The 18305-nt window shown below is 41.9% G+C and overlaps 2 protein-coding genes across 2 annotated transcripts; one reads left to right on the top strand and one right to left on the bottom strand.

The window, feature by feature from the left end:
• Positions 1-805: 805 nt before the first annotated feature.
• LOC115232283 (protein 4.1-like) lies at positions 806-1726 on the top strand. The gene has a single exon (XM_029802111.1). The coding sequence runs from the start codon at positions 806-808 to the stop codon at positions 1724-1726; it is 921 nt and encodes a 306-aa protein (XP_029657971.1).
• A 13333-nt stretch (positions 1727-15059) lies between these two features.
• On the bottom strand, positions 15060-16438 carry LOC115232303 (protein kinase C and casein kinase substrate in neurons protein 1-like). The gene is made up of 2 exons (XM_029802125.1): positions 16208-16438; positions 15060-16141 (listed from the first exon to the last, which is right to left on the bottom strand). The coding sequence occupies exon 2, from the start codon at positions 15888-15890 to the stop codon at positions 15219-15221; it is 672 nt and encodes a 223-aa protein (XP_029657985.1). The 5' UTR covers positions 15891-16141; positions 16208-16438; the 3' UTR covers positions 15060-15218.
• Between the last annotated feature and the right edge of the window lie 1867 nt (positions 16439-18305).

Here is an 18305-nt window from a genome sequence, read left to right as displayed (position 1 = left end):
GTGAGCATGCACTTCTCAATTGACAGAGTCAAGTACTTCACTGCCATCCACTGCTTTATTTGCTCTAAGTGGATTTTTAGTTTCATTTCCGATGTTGCTGGAAGGACTGCTTTGTCCGTAATAATAACGTCATTAGCATAAATAAGCACATTCGTTGAGATGCACACAGGTTTTGACTGTTTAGTCAGATGTAGTGATATAAACGTGGAGTATCGGTATCATTATTTTAAATGTCAAGATTATTTTGAGTTTTTGACACCACAAAAACCATATTGTATTCATGAGCCAAACATTCATAGGAATTTCCAAGTTTTATTTTATTTTTAAAAAAGTATAAAATATTTTATTTGTTAATAATCTGGCAACGAAGAAATATAACTTGTTAAATTATAAAATATCAAATTAAATAATTTATTAATATTTCTAAAATGGTTAACCAATTGAAATAGATAAGTAATTGCTTAAAAAGGAAGGAAACTTTAATAAGGAAACTCTATTATACAATGTCTACTTTTAACATGAGCAACCTTTCTTTCGACAGTTCTTACCGAATGATGCCCACAAACACGAACAAAACACCCAAAAATAGACGACCAGAAAAACTAAGTGGCATTTCAAAGCCTTGTGTAGTAATACATCTGACTGGAGAGCAGTTCACAATCGACAAAGACGTATTTGTACTGAAAAATTGTTTTTAGAAGAACACATTAGCACAAACTGTGTTGAACATGTTCTGTGACCAACACAGAATAACGGACTTCAACTTTTTCTCCTTCTACGTTACTCGGGGATTCAGTGAGAGAAAATGGCTAAATATGGACAAGCCGATCAAAGGTGTCTGCTATGGTCAAATATTTTAGACGAGATTGTGGTGTTTGGGGTCAAGTATTATCCCCCTGACCCCACCAAAGTGGGGAATGAACTGACCAAGTACATGCTGTGTCTCCAACTCCGGAAAGACATTGAAGAAAACAAAATCGAATGTTCTTTCGGAGTGCAGATACTTTTGGCCTCCTACTGTCTTCAGAGTGAGTTGGGAGAGTACCAAATGACCGAAGACTACCAGAAGAAGGCCATCAATTACGTTCTGATGGATAATCCCTCGATGGAATACTTGGCCACAATTCGGGAGGCCCACAAAATGTTGAATCAACTTACCAACACGGAGGCCGACGTGCACTTCCTCGACATTGTCAGAAAACTTCCACGCTATAGTTTCGAATTTTTTGAGGGGGAAGTAATCGACGGACTGGCAGTTACATTCGGAGTGGGCTGCATTGGAATTGTGATATATTTGGACAGTCTCAGGATGTTCCGATTCACGTGGCTAAAGATTGTCAAACTGTCCTACAGAGGACTCCACTTTATTGTCAAGTTCGGACAAAAAGGGAAATACACAACACAAACATATCGAATGAAGAATCAAAGACAGGCCAAAAGTTTATGGAAGAGGTCTGTGGACAACCACGTGTTCTTTCGACTGACTGTCAACCTGCCCTCTCGGAAAGGAATTCTGAACACATTGAAGACTGACCAATCCCTGCTGTCTTTTAAACAAACTAGTTATTCCCAAGACATGAATCGGGGCATTACTAATAATACTTCTGCCGATACTGACCTTCGTCGGGCTGTTCTTAAGGTCACCCAAGTTCCAGTCGACGTCTTTGTGGAGGAAATTAGTTCTCATGATAATTTCGGACATTCACTTGTACGAAAATGCTTATAAATTTTCTTTATTTAATTTGTAACAGAGTTATTTTATTTAAATTTTTGATTTTATTTGACAAAAAAAGGATCCTTCTTTTCAGCAGTGGTAGGATTTATGGAATTAAGTCGATCCATTTGAGGGACCTCACTTTCTCTCTGACAGTTGATTCAGGGAGTGCTCTATTATGTTCAATCGGCTTTGTACTCGGATCATTACTGGCTCTTTACCTGCAGTAGCAAAGGATCTCCTCTTTTCTGCCAATCTTATGGCCCTTCGCAAGAGTGATGGCGAATTACGCCCGATCGAAGTTGGGAACGTATTCAGACGCCTGGATTCCAAGATAATGTCTCATGTGTTGTCCCCAATTGAGTTCTTGCCTTATCAATTCGGCGTCAGTATTAAAGGGGCTTGCAAAGCACTATCCCACGCTATTCGCCAGTTGTTGTTTTTCAAGCCAAAGAATGTTTTCTTCTTTTTCAAACTTGATGCAAGAACGCTTTTAATGACGTCAGGAGGGACCACATGCTTGAGGCAGTCGCCGAACGCTGTCCTGAGTTATTTTCAATAGTTTCTCTTGCATATTCCATGCTAAGCAGCCCACTGTTCTTCGGCAGTCATTAGGTCAGAGTGTGGAATCCAACAGGGTGACCTCTTATATCCGCTGTCTGTGTCGATTATGTTGCATGCACCACTTCCTCGCTGGTCAATTTTTGGTTTTTGGACTACGTCACTTTTAGGGTCCTTTTGAAGTGATTTTGGAGGAGTTATCGAGGATAAAATCCGAATTTGCGAAAACTGGGATTTTATTAAATGGAGATAAATGTGAAGTAATTGGATTTTCCGAGCCTCTAACACATCGGAGTAATACCTTCGGAGAGGATTGACGGAAAATTTATATTCTTGATCATACGATTAAATCGTCGATCTACGTTAATAAACAATTCAACTTATTTCATCATCATTTCCATTACTTTATTAAAGTAAAAAAAATGTTTTATACGTTAAGAACAGATAGGCTGATTGTGCAGCATAAAGGATATCCGATATCTTGTCCATGGTTTAAAAAAAGACTTAATAAATCGCCAATATTTATTTTCTTAAAATGCCAATCAATTTTGTTTACTTTTCTCTGCATGAAAATTTTAGTGTTGTTTCGTGGATGGTCGTATTGTATCAGATTAAGATCCTTCTATACCATTTCAAGTTTAAAGTGGGTCTTACCAAAAGATTCAGACTTTTTTACTGTTCAAAGTCTTTGATCTTGCATATTACGTAAAACTAGGCTTATATTATTTCCTACAACCTTAATAAAAAAACAGTAAATAGATATCCAAACAATAAATGCTTACAATGGTAAAAATATGCCAAACTAAAGCTAAAGTGGGAATAAAAGGAATTAAACCTTTATGAGAAAACACGGAGAAGGAATACGGAACGTCGGTGAAACATTGCTTTCAATTTTTGTCAGGAAAACTGATTTTTTTATATTCAACACCGCGTTTATCCATCTTGCAATAGATAAAACTACAAAGACAGGGTGTAGGAAGAATTCTCGAATTTGTAAACATTTACAACCAGATTGATTACATAATTTGTTGAGCTAAAGATGAGCATTTTTCATTGACGCAAAATCATATGGGGGGGTCGATTATTGACATTGATAAACATCTAATCAGGGACAAAAATAATACCAAAGGGGCACATGTTATTCACAAGAGGAAAAAAAATGTCAATACAACAAACGAAGGATAATTACAGGAAATACCTTGATACGTATCTGAAAACTGTAGAAACAAGTCAACCAATCCCCAAACTCTAGAAGCAAATGCAAAAATCAATACGGGAACAGCGGAGAAACATCTTCTATACACAGAAATTGACACCACATCACCAAGTGGAACAACCTTGTAAAGAAATAACAATCTATTAAGCTACAATATTTAAATACGGATGACAAACACATCAAAGAATATCTTAGCTGCGAAAGAAAAAATATAAAGAAAGTCAAAACGTGTGTTTCCTCTATATCAAGGATTGAGACTGAGATACAGATTCAGGCAATGGAAGCTCTTACAACCTCTGTTCATAAATAACGAAGATGGAAGACGAATCGCAGATTCTACAAAAGCAGCAGTATTAATTGCCGTTCATTTCAAGAAATTGTTTAAATCAGCAAAGGGATTTTAGAATTTACTGGCTATCCCAGGAAATTGAAGTTGGAAATAACTTTTGAAGTAGTTCAAAGACCATGTGCTATGCTCAAAAACAATAAAAGTCAAAGACTAGATGGGCAAGGACCAAAACTACTTAAGTATGGAAGTGAAAACCTACATTCACTCATTGCGGACCTCTTTAAAGAAATGTTTAAAACAACGACCATTTGCTCCAGGGACGAGGGATACTGACCCCTCGTCCAAAAACCGAACAGAGTATATTAAACAAGTCGTTAAATTTACTTATAACAAAAAAGTGAAACGATAAAATTAACAAAAATCTGTCAATAAATCTAAGTTGAGATTGCCTCGTATTTAGCTTCGATTCAGCAACTACTTTATTGTTCAAATAGAACAGTCTGCTGACGGGATTGAGTAATGCAGCGTCTGAGTGCAAGCAAAGTGGCAGTTGAACATGGCAGTGTTAATTTCTCTATATGTTTTGCAGAGAAAAACTTTCTTTATATCCTTCGGCTGACCTATTTGCTTTGCTCTTCTCCATTTTATAGTTAACATCAAGAACTTCTTGTTTTGGATGACTCTTTTGCGTTGTCGTTGCAATTCCTTCTGAACACCTTGTTTACTAAGGTGGGACGTTCTCGTGTTGCGCTCCCGCTCCGCTTTGGGGGTATCAGGGTTCCTTCTTGTACAGATCTTGCTATCTCTCCTCGCTGTCCGCTTCTGGAAATTTCGTTCGCTCTGTTCTTATAAACTCACCCGAACTCGGCAAGCTTACGGAATACTCTGTTGCTGTTGGCGAATGGAGATCGCTCGGACTTGATTTTTCGCAGAAGAGTTGGGATGTCATCAGATGTTCACTTAGCTTGCAAGCCGATCTGATGCAGCTAGCTTCCTTGAACTGCGTCTGCCAGCCCAGCACAGGTGACTGGCCAAACGCTCTCCAGTTGGCGTCCAACGGTCTATACTATTGAAGAACGAGGCTGTTTGCATCGTAGTGTGTATTCGACTTGGACTTGATATATGCCATCCGCACTGTTGCCGATGTGGTTTCATGATTACTTCAAACGGATTACACGCCTTGTCTTGTAAGAGGAGTGCTGGTTGTTTTCCGCGCCATTCTCGACTCAATGAAGTGATCAAGAGGGCTTTTGATTCCCCGGGATTTCCGTTTATCCTGGAACCGGTTGGTTGGGTTGGGCTCTTTCGGGGTGATGGAAAACGTCCCGACAGGATGACTACATTCCCATTCAGGGGAGGTAGGTCTCTTGTTTGGGATCTGACCTGTGTGGATTCCCTGTAGGAGACATTGTTGTCCAGGACGGGATGTTCGCCAGGCTATGCTCGCGCGCTTGCGGAGGAAAAGAAAATGTCGAAATACGCTCAGCTTTCGGAGGCCTATGAGTTCGTGCCCCTCGCCTTCGACGGTCGGTAAAGAAGCTGAGAAGTTGTTACGGCTGGTTGGCGAAAAAATTGCATCAAAGACCAATGACCAGAGGATGACGAGATGGCTTTAGTCTCGGTCTCGATTCTTCGCGGGAACTGCCTCCTGATTTGCAGTACGTCTTCGCCGGACTGACTCTTAAGTCTGCGACACTCTAGTTATTTCTATTTCTTTTCACTGCCTAATTACTAAAAAAAATTTCAAGAATTTGTGAAGAACACAGATCCGATATTGATACAGATATTGCTAAACTTATTGAATTACTGATAATATTAATAAATATTTGTTAATTGCATTTAATATTTTATAGATGTCTGACTTTTTTGGTTTCATGAAGGTTCCTTCATCCAATATGCAACCCGGATTAACAAGTGACGTGTTATCACTGCGGAACCGGATATCTTCAACAGTCATACAACAAAAATTAGGTGAGCAAAATGGAGAAGAAGAGACACATGACTTCGTTTGGATTAGTTAGTTCTTTGGTAACATGTTCTTTTTCTGTTTTGATCTTTCTATAAAAAAGTGTGGCCGGCCTGAGCGAAATGTCAACATTTTGTTTACATCTTGCGACAGAGATATTAACGATACAATAGATGTCTGATAAAAAATAATCGACGTATATATTCGAATGAACACCTAAAGTTTGGAGTGATATTCCAAGACCATAACAATTCATTTCCTATGTGTCTCATGTGTAAAAAGGTCTTTACAAATGAAGGAATGAAGCTCTCAAGAATCCTAAATCATTTCAAGATTTGTCATCCTGAGAAACCTGATGCGGATATTAATTACTTTTCTAATTTAAAATATAATTATGAAAATTTATGATTAATCAAATATTCACAAAAATTCGAAGATACTTGAAAAAGGCCTATTAGTATCATACAAAATATCACAATAGATAGAGAAATCAGGAAAACCTCATGAAGTCTTTAATATAATACCAATTTAATGGTTGATTTCGATTCTGAACAAATAATTTCATCAATTTTTTTGAGCAATAGTTCAGTCTCTTCCAGAATTGATGAAATGGTATCTGATATCGAAGAAACTTTATGTGCATTTTTAAGAACAACAAAATTTTCGATTCAAATTAATGAATCGACATTTACCGATAGTGTTGCATTTTTATTAATTTACATACGTTTTATTAATCAAAATGATGTAATTCAAGAAGAATTTCTACTTTTTTGAACATCTTAAAGTCGAAACAAGAGAACTAACAATCTCTAAAACTGTTGAAAAATATTTGTGGAGACACGAAATATTCTTTGACAATATTATTGCTTGTTCAACAGATAAATAACAAATTGTGAATAGAAAAGATTTGAGACTGAATCTGTCAAATAGTGCAGCTGACATAAAGAAACTAACAAATTCTCTTCAGGCACAAGTAGTCATTAAAATGTTTAATTTTTTTTAATTCTGAAAAAAATAATAAGGCGTCCCCGGAACCGTGGTTTGTCGCATTGGAATTAATCCTCCATCACCGTATTTGCGGGTGCGGAGTGGTCCATTCGCAGTCTGTGTCCAAATAGCTTCCAGCGGGATTCAGCAATGTCAATGGAAAGTGGCCTTGTAGAACACTTTCTGTATAACGACTCCCAAGATATTCTATAGGGCCACTCCATTTTGAACAGTTTTCTCAATTGTCCTCTGTAGAAACTGTTAAGACGTGTCAGTTCCGTATTTGTGCAACCCAAAGTGGAGAAGTTATACATTAACACGGGTCTCACAAAGCTATTGTAAAGCCTTATCCGGAGTTGAACATTCGCTGATCCATATGATAGCCATTCTTCCAGAGTTTGTGCATTTCTGCAGATGCCAGCATTTTTATCCTTGCAATATCCTCACTGTCTCCCAGAAGAGAGCCAAGTTGTCGTACATTGCGCCATCTTTCATTGATTTTGTCATTTTATCTTGTTACTTCCACAAGATTAGTTTTTTCTTTGTTTACATAAAGGAACCATTTTCTTAATTGCTCCGGTGCAAGTTCGAGAAGTTCTATTAATGAGGATTTGTCTTCGGGTATCACGTCCACGTCATAAATTTTTTCCTCGGTTCACCTTTGTAATATGGTCTTAGATCTTGTAAGGCCGACTCCAAGTATATTACGAATAGCAATGGAGATAATAAGTCTCCCTGAGGCGTTCCCAGTGTCGTTTCAAAACTCATCGATTTGTGTTCTCTTATTCTTACTTCAAGTTCAGTGTTGGCGAGAATCAATCTAATTACTCTAACCGAACCTTCATCCAAAAAGCGTTGTAACACCTCAATCAGCTTTGTCCTGTTTATTGTGCTAAGAGCCCTGGACATTTCAATTTCCAAAAGCGTGATTTTGTGATCAGATCCTCCATAAGAGCGTGAGTCGAACAAAAAGCTTTTGTCGTTCATCCGACAGAGAATATAATCAATTTGATTGTATATATAGATTGATTCTCCTGTGCTATTCATCCTTCGACCAGTCCATGCCGTCTTGTGACGTGCAGGGTGCTGAAAAGCAGTATTACATATAAATGAGTCATATAACAGACAGAAATTCGCGAGGAAGCACATTGTGCAATAGAGCTACGTTACCAGCTCAACCAGTAAGGGAACTGATAATTCCGGCCAATTGTTGAAAATATTGACAAATAAATCTATGATTGAAAAAATAAATTAGATAATAAGGGGGCGCTAAAATTTTTAAGCTTTAAAATTGTGTCAAAAAAGGGTGCTGACTTAAAAAAGGTTGAGAACCACTGGTCTAAATCCCGAAATAATTAAAGATTTATGCAATAATCAAGTTGATGTAAAAAAGCATTTTCATTTAAATCTGCTGAAGGTGATACCCGTAGGTGAAAAAAATAATTAATTTTTAAAATTTTTGATCAAGATTATTCAAGGTAAAATGTAGCCAGTTCCCCACGTGTATTAATCCGTTCATATCACATCTTGGACTTTCTACAAAATTAGTACAGTACGACCTCGGTTTGAGGCACCGTTTTTATCATATTGCCCCAAAAAGCGAGAGTAAAATTTTTTTGCTTTTATTATATCCTCCATACATTTTTATTGCATTTTAAACAATAAATTAAAATTATTTAATATTAATAAAAGATCTAGCATTGTCTAAATCCAAAAATCTTATTTTTAAAATAAAAATCATGATTTTTAACAACCCTGATTTGTAGGCACTGTACATTCACCGTAGAATATCCACAATTTAGCAAAATAACCTCAACACATTCGCATGCATACACGAATGAGAAGTAATAAACAAATAATAACACAGAACACCCCAAACAGAACACTCCCGTGATATTCACGTGCATCAGATGACTCAGCAATAAACGAAATATTATTCCAACCCGACGGCTTAGTGGCGACCTTGAATCTACTAATAGACTGAATAACACAACGGGACATTCGATTCCACAGACCTGGCCGGAATTGTGAGGATCCCACATTTCGGAACATTGGCCCGAAGTAGGGAAAGGTCTCCACAATCTTGTAAGTCACCAATGCCCACCTTTGCACTCAAAAATGACATCCTCGGACTCGACTACTTGTGGAGGGCGAATAAACTCGGGCAACGAAATGCGTGGATGAGATAAAGAATGACCGACAAGGGAAATGGCCATTGAGAGACAACTCAGCCCAGCACTGTCGAGGCAGGAGGAGTCCCCGAGGACTGAAATGACTCCCCCACCGACATTCTCGACTAATCCAGCAATATAATGATCAGTCCGCATATCACTCGACATTTTGCTTTTGTCAAAAAGAGGAACAGAAAAAAGTCGTCCCTCAGAAGGAAACCGAATTATAGGCACTCCCCCATCAATATATACTAAAAGTGACTCACAGCACACCACCTTTGCCCCCCTTGTAGAAAAATGCCCCAGATAGTGCCCCCTCTCTACAACTAAGAATAAATCCCCACCCAAAGGCAATCCCAAATGGACGGAGAAGACGATTCAAGGCAGGCACATTGGCTCCCCCGATGATTGGATATCTACCAATAACACACCAATCCAGACATTGGAGGCTGTCTCAGTCTCTGGAGGATCACGTCACTGTACCAATCCGCCACAATGAAAAGAGACAGTCCATTTTTAATAGAATCGTTGATATAAGTGATTTCAGCTTGACCAAAGTCGTCCTCTGGGTCCACAACCATGAACAGTCCTACAATGAATAGAACACACAACCATATGCAGAAAGATTGACAGAAGGACAGGTCACCCGGGTGGCTACTCCATAAATACACAAAATACTCAAAACATCCACAAAATACCCCTCCTGTCTCAATGCAGTAATCAACTCCCGAAAGTTAGTGTAAATTGTGTCCCCGTGACTGCAAATGAGCAGCACACAACCACCGATCAAAGGACACGTCTCCCAGGAAATCAGAGGGGACTATTCCGTGGGGATATCCAATGCTGTGGTACTGATCCCACAGAATACGTCTACTTCCAATAACACTCCAATCTTACTTCCGAGGAGGGGGAGACACGACAGATATTCGAAGGGGGAGAACCACTCTTTGAGTCTCCCCCAACGAGTCCACAAATAACACGACACTCCCCTCCACCTCCCCGGAAACAGCCCCCGGCAATGCAGACAAGGACAAGGCCAGATACCCAAAATAAGGATAAATGACCTGTGAATAGTCCACCCCGACCTGAATGAACTGTCCTCCCACTGAACTATACTCCCACGTAGGCTACACGTCCTTTATGCTTAATTACGGGGGAAGTGATTCGACTAGTGACACTCAGACCATTGATTATGGACACGTTGATGAAGACTGGGAGTCCTCCTTCGTACAGAGACTGTCCACATATGTCAGACATGTATAAACAATCCCTCCAATCAATGTAGGACGGATGCAGACTGACTCGAGGAATATATTTTCTCGCATGTTCGACAGCACTGAGGAGATCCAGCCTCCCACCTCCCTGTTCCGTGATTCCCTCATCCCCCAACACAGCCGACTCGACCAGAATCTGTCGGGCACTTCCGGGGTTGAGAGGAATCACGGAACGGAGGAGAGCCAGACTGCCCGAGACAATAGCCGCGGACACACTACTCCCGCTTAGACTTGTCCGCGGAGTGGTGATCCCCAACCCCACCACTCCTTCCCCAAAGGTCACCAAATCGGGCTTAGTACGACCTATCCCCCACGGAAGTTCCCACAGAGTCATCCCACGTGAAGAAAATGAGGAGATTCGGCCATCCAATCCAATACTGCCAACACTGATGACTTCCGACTGGTCTGCCGGACTGTTGTGACTCCCAAAGACTGGCCCGTCATTTCCCGCAGCGGACACCACAATGACCCCTCCAGCCACCACTTCTCTAACCTGCCTGTACTACTCCACACAACTTTATCCACAAAGGGCAAATCGGTAAAGTCAGGTCCTCCAATGCTGAGGTTAATTATGTCCACTCCATGGGACAGCACGTAGTTGAAGGAGTCCAGGAACCAGCCCGTATTGGAGACCTTGTGAGGTGGGGACAGTCAACTTGATTGCTGGTGAAGACCTTCATGATGAGAAGGTCGACTTGGGGGGCCACCGAGTCCTCCCCTCCCCCTATCAGCCCTGCCATGAATGTCCCATGTCCGTTCACTGGGCTGGTTTAAATGATCACTCACAGTCTCTGGAGGTCCCCTCGTCTGTCCAATCCACATTATCGATTATTTTTTGGCGGGAAAAATAATTGTGTCTGTCGGTCAGTCCAGTGTCGAACACGGCCAATTTGACCCCCTTCCCTGTCCCTGTCTTCCAAATAGAGGGGGCTCCCAATGCTTGGGCAATGTTGTGGATTGAGGCGGGAAAATTAGCTGGTTTGGAAAATAATCGATAATAGTGTTGGAGAGAAATTCTTTTTAAGGGATATATTGGCTGTGGAGGGGTAAAGCAGGACTTGAATTGATGTGGGAACGACTAACACATATCTGTATAAAGTCAGTGAATGTTCTTGTGTTGTTTCGTGGAAGAATATGCCAATCGTGTGATTGACTGAGATGACGAGTTATCAGTTTGTGGAGAAAATGTGGAGTGAAATATCCTTCAAATGTCACGACATATACTAAATTGGATATTATAGATACAACTTTGGCACTTTTGACCAGATAGATGTGATAAACACAACAAAAACAATATTGCACCACAAGAAAACATTTTAAAATATATTAACAAAGTTTTAGATTAATAACCAAGTTAAATTAGTATTTAATATTAATACCTTTTATCAACAATTGACCTTCTTAATAAAAAAATTCCAATTATAAAAAAGAACTAAAAAAACTGACATATACAATACCAAAAACACAAGATAGATAAATAACGAAATGCTAATTTTCATCTCATTTTTACTACAAAGGTTTCGAATGACAGTCCCACATCCCTCAGAAAACAGGGCAAGTCTGTTGGTTATCTTAAAATATAAATAAAAGTCACTACCCTCGCATTTCTGCCACAATTAAAATTTTTCTTTTTTATAAAATCAGCACAACAAGAGAAAGGGGCACTGCAGTGGTGGTAGACGTTTTTAATCAAAATGCAGTTGAAAAGTGAACTGGCATTCCAGTCGTCCATCGAGGTCAGTCCGCAGCAGTTGAACTAGAATGTACTAACCAGAGAACCCATTGCTGGATGTAGTCACCGACTGCCTGAATATTTGGATCACTGTCGTATGAGTTGATGAGGTACATTCCGATATTGTTCAGTCCAAACTTGTAGACCTCGTTCTGAAAACTGGGCATTCCCAAGTAAATGATCGACACTGCACATATCAGAGAAAATACAAAAAACACACAAAGCATGATTCGGTAGAACTTATAATTAACAGGGAATAATACATAGCCCAACAAGACCGTGTTTTCCCTCAAAACCCCAATCACGCCCAACAAGTTCAGACTGGCTGCCACCGTTGGAATGCCGATCATCACAATCGCGAAAATGACCACGGGAGTGGATCCAAGCTGGAGTCCGAATTCCTGGTGCGAGAAATAAAGCGAATAGGAGGCAATCACGATTATGCTCAGGTAGACCATCTACAGGACAGTCCCTCCACCAACCTCAAATGTGCTGATTATAGATATCAATAAAGTCTTAACTATATTCCATACAGTACAAATTCTTCTCATTTTAAAAATATATCGGAATCAGGACTTATATTAGGCCAAGTCATTTTCTCCGAAATTAAAAAAATATGTTAAAAAGAGAATGTCAATATCCGTACTTTTCATTGAGATGTGTGTGGCCATCCCCCACATCCTCTAAGAGTGTCCACACAAACCAACCAGAAGGAGGCAACCACATTGCATAGTCGGGGTCAGCTGAGAAGGTGGGGTACTCCTCAATCACCGTTTCCGCAGTCTTCAGGATTCGAAGTCGTTTCGGCTTAGAAACCACTTTCCTTACTTCCTTCCGCTTTGGCTCCACACAAGAAGAGTCCTCTACTTTTTTCGGCTTGACTTCCTCTGGGCCGGCCTGAATGGTCTCCACCAGGACTTTGTCAGTCTTCTTCTAAACCAGTGAGACAGACAAGCCACCCGGGACAGTCTATCTGTGTGGTCGAGGGGGAGAGTGCCGGGAGGACGGGCAATGTTGACCAGACTAATCAGCTTGCGGTGTTCTGCCCGAAGGTTGATGAGATCTGCCTTTATTCTCACCCTCGTCCTCGAATCGGCTCCACCAGACTTGATAGTGTTCATATACACGTCCAATGCATCCATCATACAGTCCCCTCTCATCCGTCCAGCATTGGCTACACTCCACACATAAAACAACCAGCTCTCTCCAACTCCCACTCCCGGTTGTCAATATGTCCCTCAACCTCCTCCAATTTAACCATCTGCCAATATTCCCAACTCACAACCAGACTGTGGTAGTTCTCGTTGATGACGGGCTGGCAACCCGCTCTCTGCATCCTCATCAGTCTCTTCCGCTCAATTGTGCCCGTCCTGTCCAAATATGTGTCCTCGTCACTGTCGTAGTAGTCATTCGCCTCCCAGTTCCTCTCAGCCTTCGGTCGCCCTGCTGACTGTTCGGCCAGCAGTCCTCGGGCATTGAGAAGGCGACAGGCCTCGACAGCACATTGGAGGACACACTCCTTCTTATTCCCCCAACACACAGCCTCAGCCACCACCACTTCCTCGTCCAACACCAATCTCCTCAGCCAGTCCCCCAAACCTCAATCTGCAGCCCAATTGCCCCTCCCCTCCGTCAAAGAACTGATATGAGGGCATATTTCCACCATCCTTCTCCATAAAGTCCCTCAACGTCTTCTTGGGGTCCCCCATGAAGACTGATTCGTCCACTCCCTCATCCATGGCGTCCTCCCCTGCCAATAATCCACTCCTCCTCACCAAATCCCCACACACAGGGCACTCTCTCCTCACATTCCTCCTCCTTCGGGGGGTCGGGCAGTCTGGGGGAGGGGATCAGTCGTTGCTGCTTTATTTGGGTGATTGAAAGGGGTTCCTCCACCTCCTCTTCCAGGCCCTGGGGACTGAGAGACCACGTGTACGTGGAGGACAAAAAGGCGGGAACTGGTTCCGAATTTGGCAATGTGGCCAGGTTTGAAGGGGACGTAGATTCTGACTGGAATGCGTTTTTTGTTGATGAATGTGCCGTGGGTGCTTTCCAGGTCGAAAATGAACCAGCCTTGGGGGGAGTTTTGGATTACAGCGTGATGGCGGGAAATTGAGGGGTTGTCGAGGCGGATTTGGGATGATTCGAGTCGTCCAAGTATTAGTTTGCTTGTGTTTTTGAGGTCTATTCGCTCGAGGAGGGTGCCGTCCTTTATGACCTCGATGTAGTCGTCAGTCTTGCAGGGACATGTCCATTGAGGGTCTTTATATATGTACTTTATTGAGTCTGATTGGGTGTCGTCACACATGAAACAAAATAATATTTGAATTTATTTTTATAATTAAATAATTGTTTATTAATTATAAAATAATATTACATTTTAATGTTCAGACGTTGTGACAAGTATAGACATTTAAGGCGAACACGAATCCCCTTTCCAAGTCAACCCATACCACAAACCCTCCCCCAAAATAACACAAAAATACAAAAAATAATCAAAAACTTTAAATTCAATCCTTTTATAACCAGCAACTCACCAACCGACACTCCCACAGTCCTCCACCCAGAACTGGCCGTGACTCCCTGCAGTGATTCCCACGTGAAAGAAAGTACAGCCAACTGTGCAATAGACAGAACTGGAGAGAGCATTCCCAGAGCTGAGAGGACAGGGATTAGTGACGATGATCACTGTCTGCTACCACACTGTCAATAACATGGTTTATTACTCACTGGAGAGTGCCCACGAACGACTTGGTCTGTGCCGGGATGTATGCTTATTCCTTATTTAATAGTTCGTGGAGAGGGCCAAGGGACTGAGGGATGTGCTGGGGAATGACTGGTTTGACTATGTCGACCCCGCTAGTGGACTGCCTGTTTATATTGACTATTATGTGCCATAGGGACTGACGGAGAGGGGGGAGGACATTCTGATGGACACGGACGAGGATTTTGTTGTCCTGGCAGGCCTTGCAGTGGAGTACTACGGCTGCTGCAAATACGTGGCACATCCACTGTGGGGCTCTCATGTCTTTTGTGGCTTCATGTTTACAACTGCTAATATATAATGTGGGCAATGCACCAAATAATCAACCATTTCTAATCAATTAATCACAACCACCCTGATAAGCAACCAAAATATGCAAACTAGATTGATAAATGTTAGTAATAAATCACTAGAGGAGTAACTGATCCCTTATGAACTTGGAGGGGACGAATCCATACTGTCCCTGGTCATCCATACACTTAACCCACCCATTCTCGTCCTCCTGACTGAACCGCATCATTCTCTGCCCTGCCAGTCAGTCCCATCACAAACCAGCTCGGAAGGACAACTCATCCCCCTCCCCCGCCTCGTAGTCGTACAGTGCCACCACCGGCTGTTCCTCCCCAGGGGAGTACGTCTCACTCCCTTGCTTACCTCCATTCGTCTCCACACTGTTCTTCTGCCTGTATGAACATGTCTCGGCCGGGGCGGAGTGGCGGACTGACTTGGCCACCAATATCTCCACATCCTCGTTGATGTTCGACTCCTGGAACTCGAAGACCGGCAGAGGGGAGGAGGGGCCTCTCACATCAAACCAGTACTTCAGACTCCTCTCAGGGTCCGCCTCCGTCAGTCTTCCCTGGATTGCGGAATAAACAGCAGACATGTCCACACAGTTATGTTTGTGGAGGAGATCCGCCATGAGGAGGGCAATGCTGGAGAAGTAGTCAATCCTCTCCTTCTCCACCTGCTGACAGGACTCGAATATTCTCATCATTTCCTGCGAGTAGCACTCCCTCCGCTCATTCACCAGTCGAATGGCCTCAATATACACCATTTTGGCATCCTGTTGCTGTTTCTTTAGTTTTGTGGCCTTTTCCTGTTGTTTGACACTGTCTTGGACCACTCCCTGATCACACGTGCTTATATTCCTCTTCAATTCAAAATTGTGGACTCTCCGACAGGCACAGTCGTACTCCTCCCTGGCCTTCCTCATATTGGTGACCCTCACAGCCCACTCCTTCTGTGCCTACCCCATTACTCACCCCCTCACTGTCTGGAATCGACTTTGGTGGTCCTTCATGTTCTTGTTGTGGAATAACTCCCTCTGTTTGTCCACTATCCACTTCTTTACTTGTCCCTGTCTCGAATTGAGTGCCCTCCCCAACTCGACTTGGACTGAACACGTTTTTGTGGGTTCCTCCAGCAATTCTTCCCACAACTGTCGGGCTGTGGCGTATTCCTGGGCTATCAGGTTATCATAAATATGGCCGTCGCTATGGGGATTGCTGTGTGCTGCTTTGCTTTGCTTACATTTTGAGAGTTTTCCTTTCCATTTGTTGGACAGTTCGTTCAGTTCTTTCGCGTAGTTCTGGGCTAATTGGGCTCTCTCCCCCAAATATGTTCTCAGGTCGTCGAGTGATTTTATTCCGTTGGTTATTCGACGACAGGTTGGGGTGTATCCTCCAATGTCCCAGAAATTGGACTCTTCTTTGCTTTTTTTGGACGAACAGGAATGTTTGCGGAGTGACATGACAAATAACGATAACCGGACTTTTAAAAGTGTATATTTTATTGTTAAATTATTATATTATTTCATTCACATTTTGTATATAATTAAATATATATAATCAATTATCCCCCAATCACATGACTTTTCTAAATATCCCTGTTACCAAAAATAATAAAAGTGACATTCCAAAGTAATAGACATGTGTTGTCTGTCAAACAAGCACAACAAGAATAATATTAATTGTCAATTAATGAGTTTATTTATACTCCCAATGCCATCTGGAAGACCAATATCCGCAGCCTTAAATACCCTCTGCCAGGCGGAGAGTGATGTTCGAATTTGTGCTGTTTGTATTACTGGCCAGGAAGGTCTGTGGAATCTGCATAATTTCCACCCCCCAAACTTCGTGTGCGAATGGATTTTGTTATCAAATCTACGCGAAGGACTACGTCACCCACTCGGGGGCGAGGACTCTCTGCACAACAGTCGGGAGGGAGTTGGTGACTGTTGGAAGTTCGGCAGAAAAGGACTCGCTGATATGTGAGGGTTTGGGGACTATTTTAGCCATCCTTCGAAACATAAAGACCAGGTCTGTGGCAGTTTGGTTGGACTACGATGATATCAACAATGAGGGGATATTCAAGGACAGCAATGGGAATGGATTGGTCTATTTATATATTAATACTCAGACATATTCTAATTGGTATCAAAATGAACCAAGTGGCAGAAATCAGTTCGAAAACTGTGCTGGAATGGACATTTTTACAGGCAAGTGGTTCGACTACATTTGCTTTGCGAGACTCCCCGCTGTCTGCAAATACGTCGACCCAAACTACTCACCCCCGACCACCCCTACTACCACTCCTACTACTACCACCCCTACTACTACTACGACCCCTACTACCACTACAACAACCACGACTACTACGCCGACGACGACACCACCGCCGAACACAATACAAATGACAAGCATGTATGGAAACTACAGTTACACGACATATGGACATGACTTAAACATGGCTACGTGTGTGGTGACTCAGGGGAATTTTTATGGCAAGATTAACTACACATTGGGGGTTCCCAAGACTATACAGCAAATTACTATCCACAGTGGGATAAACATGCCTGGTAACACTCCTTCACTTATTTGCAGAAATGTCGAGGTATTTCGACGTCTTTGCTCTCTCCACCAACAACATCAAACATCACTGCGCCAAAGTCGGTTCTGACAGACTCTGGCCACACTCCAAAAACATGTTCAAATGTGCCAATCTCACCTCAATGGTCGCCAAAGTGATGCTCGAAAGCTACCAATACGGGGACTATTTATCCTTCTGTGAAATCGAGGCATAATTTAGTAAATATAATCACGGCTCTCGTTATTACTAACACTCTTTATTAAACAACAAATAAACCAAATTGGTCACCCAACCAAAAAGTCGACCACAGTTTTAGTAAATGCCTCAAAATCGTCCTCGAAAACCAAATGTCCACATTTCTCAATGTACACCACTTGCTGGTTCGGAAAGTGTTTTTTCGTCATTTCCAATCCCTCGGAACTGCACGTGACAAAAGTGGACCAACGTCATTAACGTGGAGTCACCTCCCCCCACAAACAGCACTTTTTTGGAACACACTCCTGGAGAAATACTCTCCATTTGGGGTCTCCGTCTAATCAGCATTTCATTGAAAGTAAACTGATATTTCCCCTCCTTAAAAACCAGTGTATCACTCAAAAAATTCTCAAGAGCACTTCTCTGAGTATAAAAAGAACGAAAACAGGAATGAGTGATTCTGTGTTGGCTAGAATGTGCTCGACGACTTGTTCCCGGGTCATTGTGGGGTCTTCTGGTATCCGAATTTGGGAAATGGTCTCGAAGTAGGGACTCCTTCCAACAC

The sequence above is a fragment of the Octopus sinensis genome, unplaced genomic scaffold (assembly GCF_006345805.1).
Source record: "Octopus sinensis unplaced genomic scaffold, ASM634580v1 Contig20285, whole genome shotgun sequence".
NCBI classification, from domain to species: Eukaryota; Metazoa; Mollusca; class Cephalopoda; order Octopoda; family Octopodidae; genus Octopus; species Octopus sinensis.
This window is presented reverse-complemented; position numbering and strand designations above follow the sequence as displayed.

Coding starts and splice junctions, on each gene's coding strand:
- LOC115232283 (XM_029802111.1), top strand. CDS start 806: ATGGCTAAATATGGACAAGCCGATCAAAGGTGTCTGCTATGGTCAAAT.
- LOC115232303 (XM_029802125.1), bottom strand. CDS start 15,890: ATGAGGAAGGCCAGGGAGGAGTACGACTGTGCCTGTCGGAGAGTCCAC.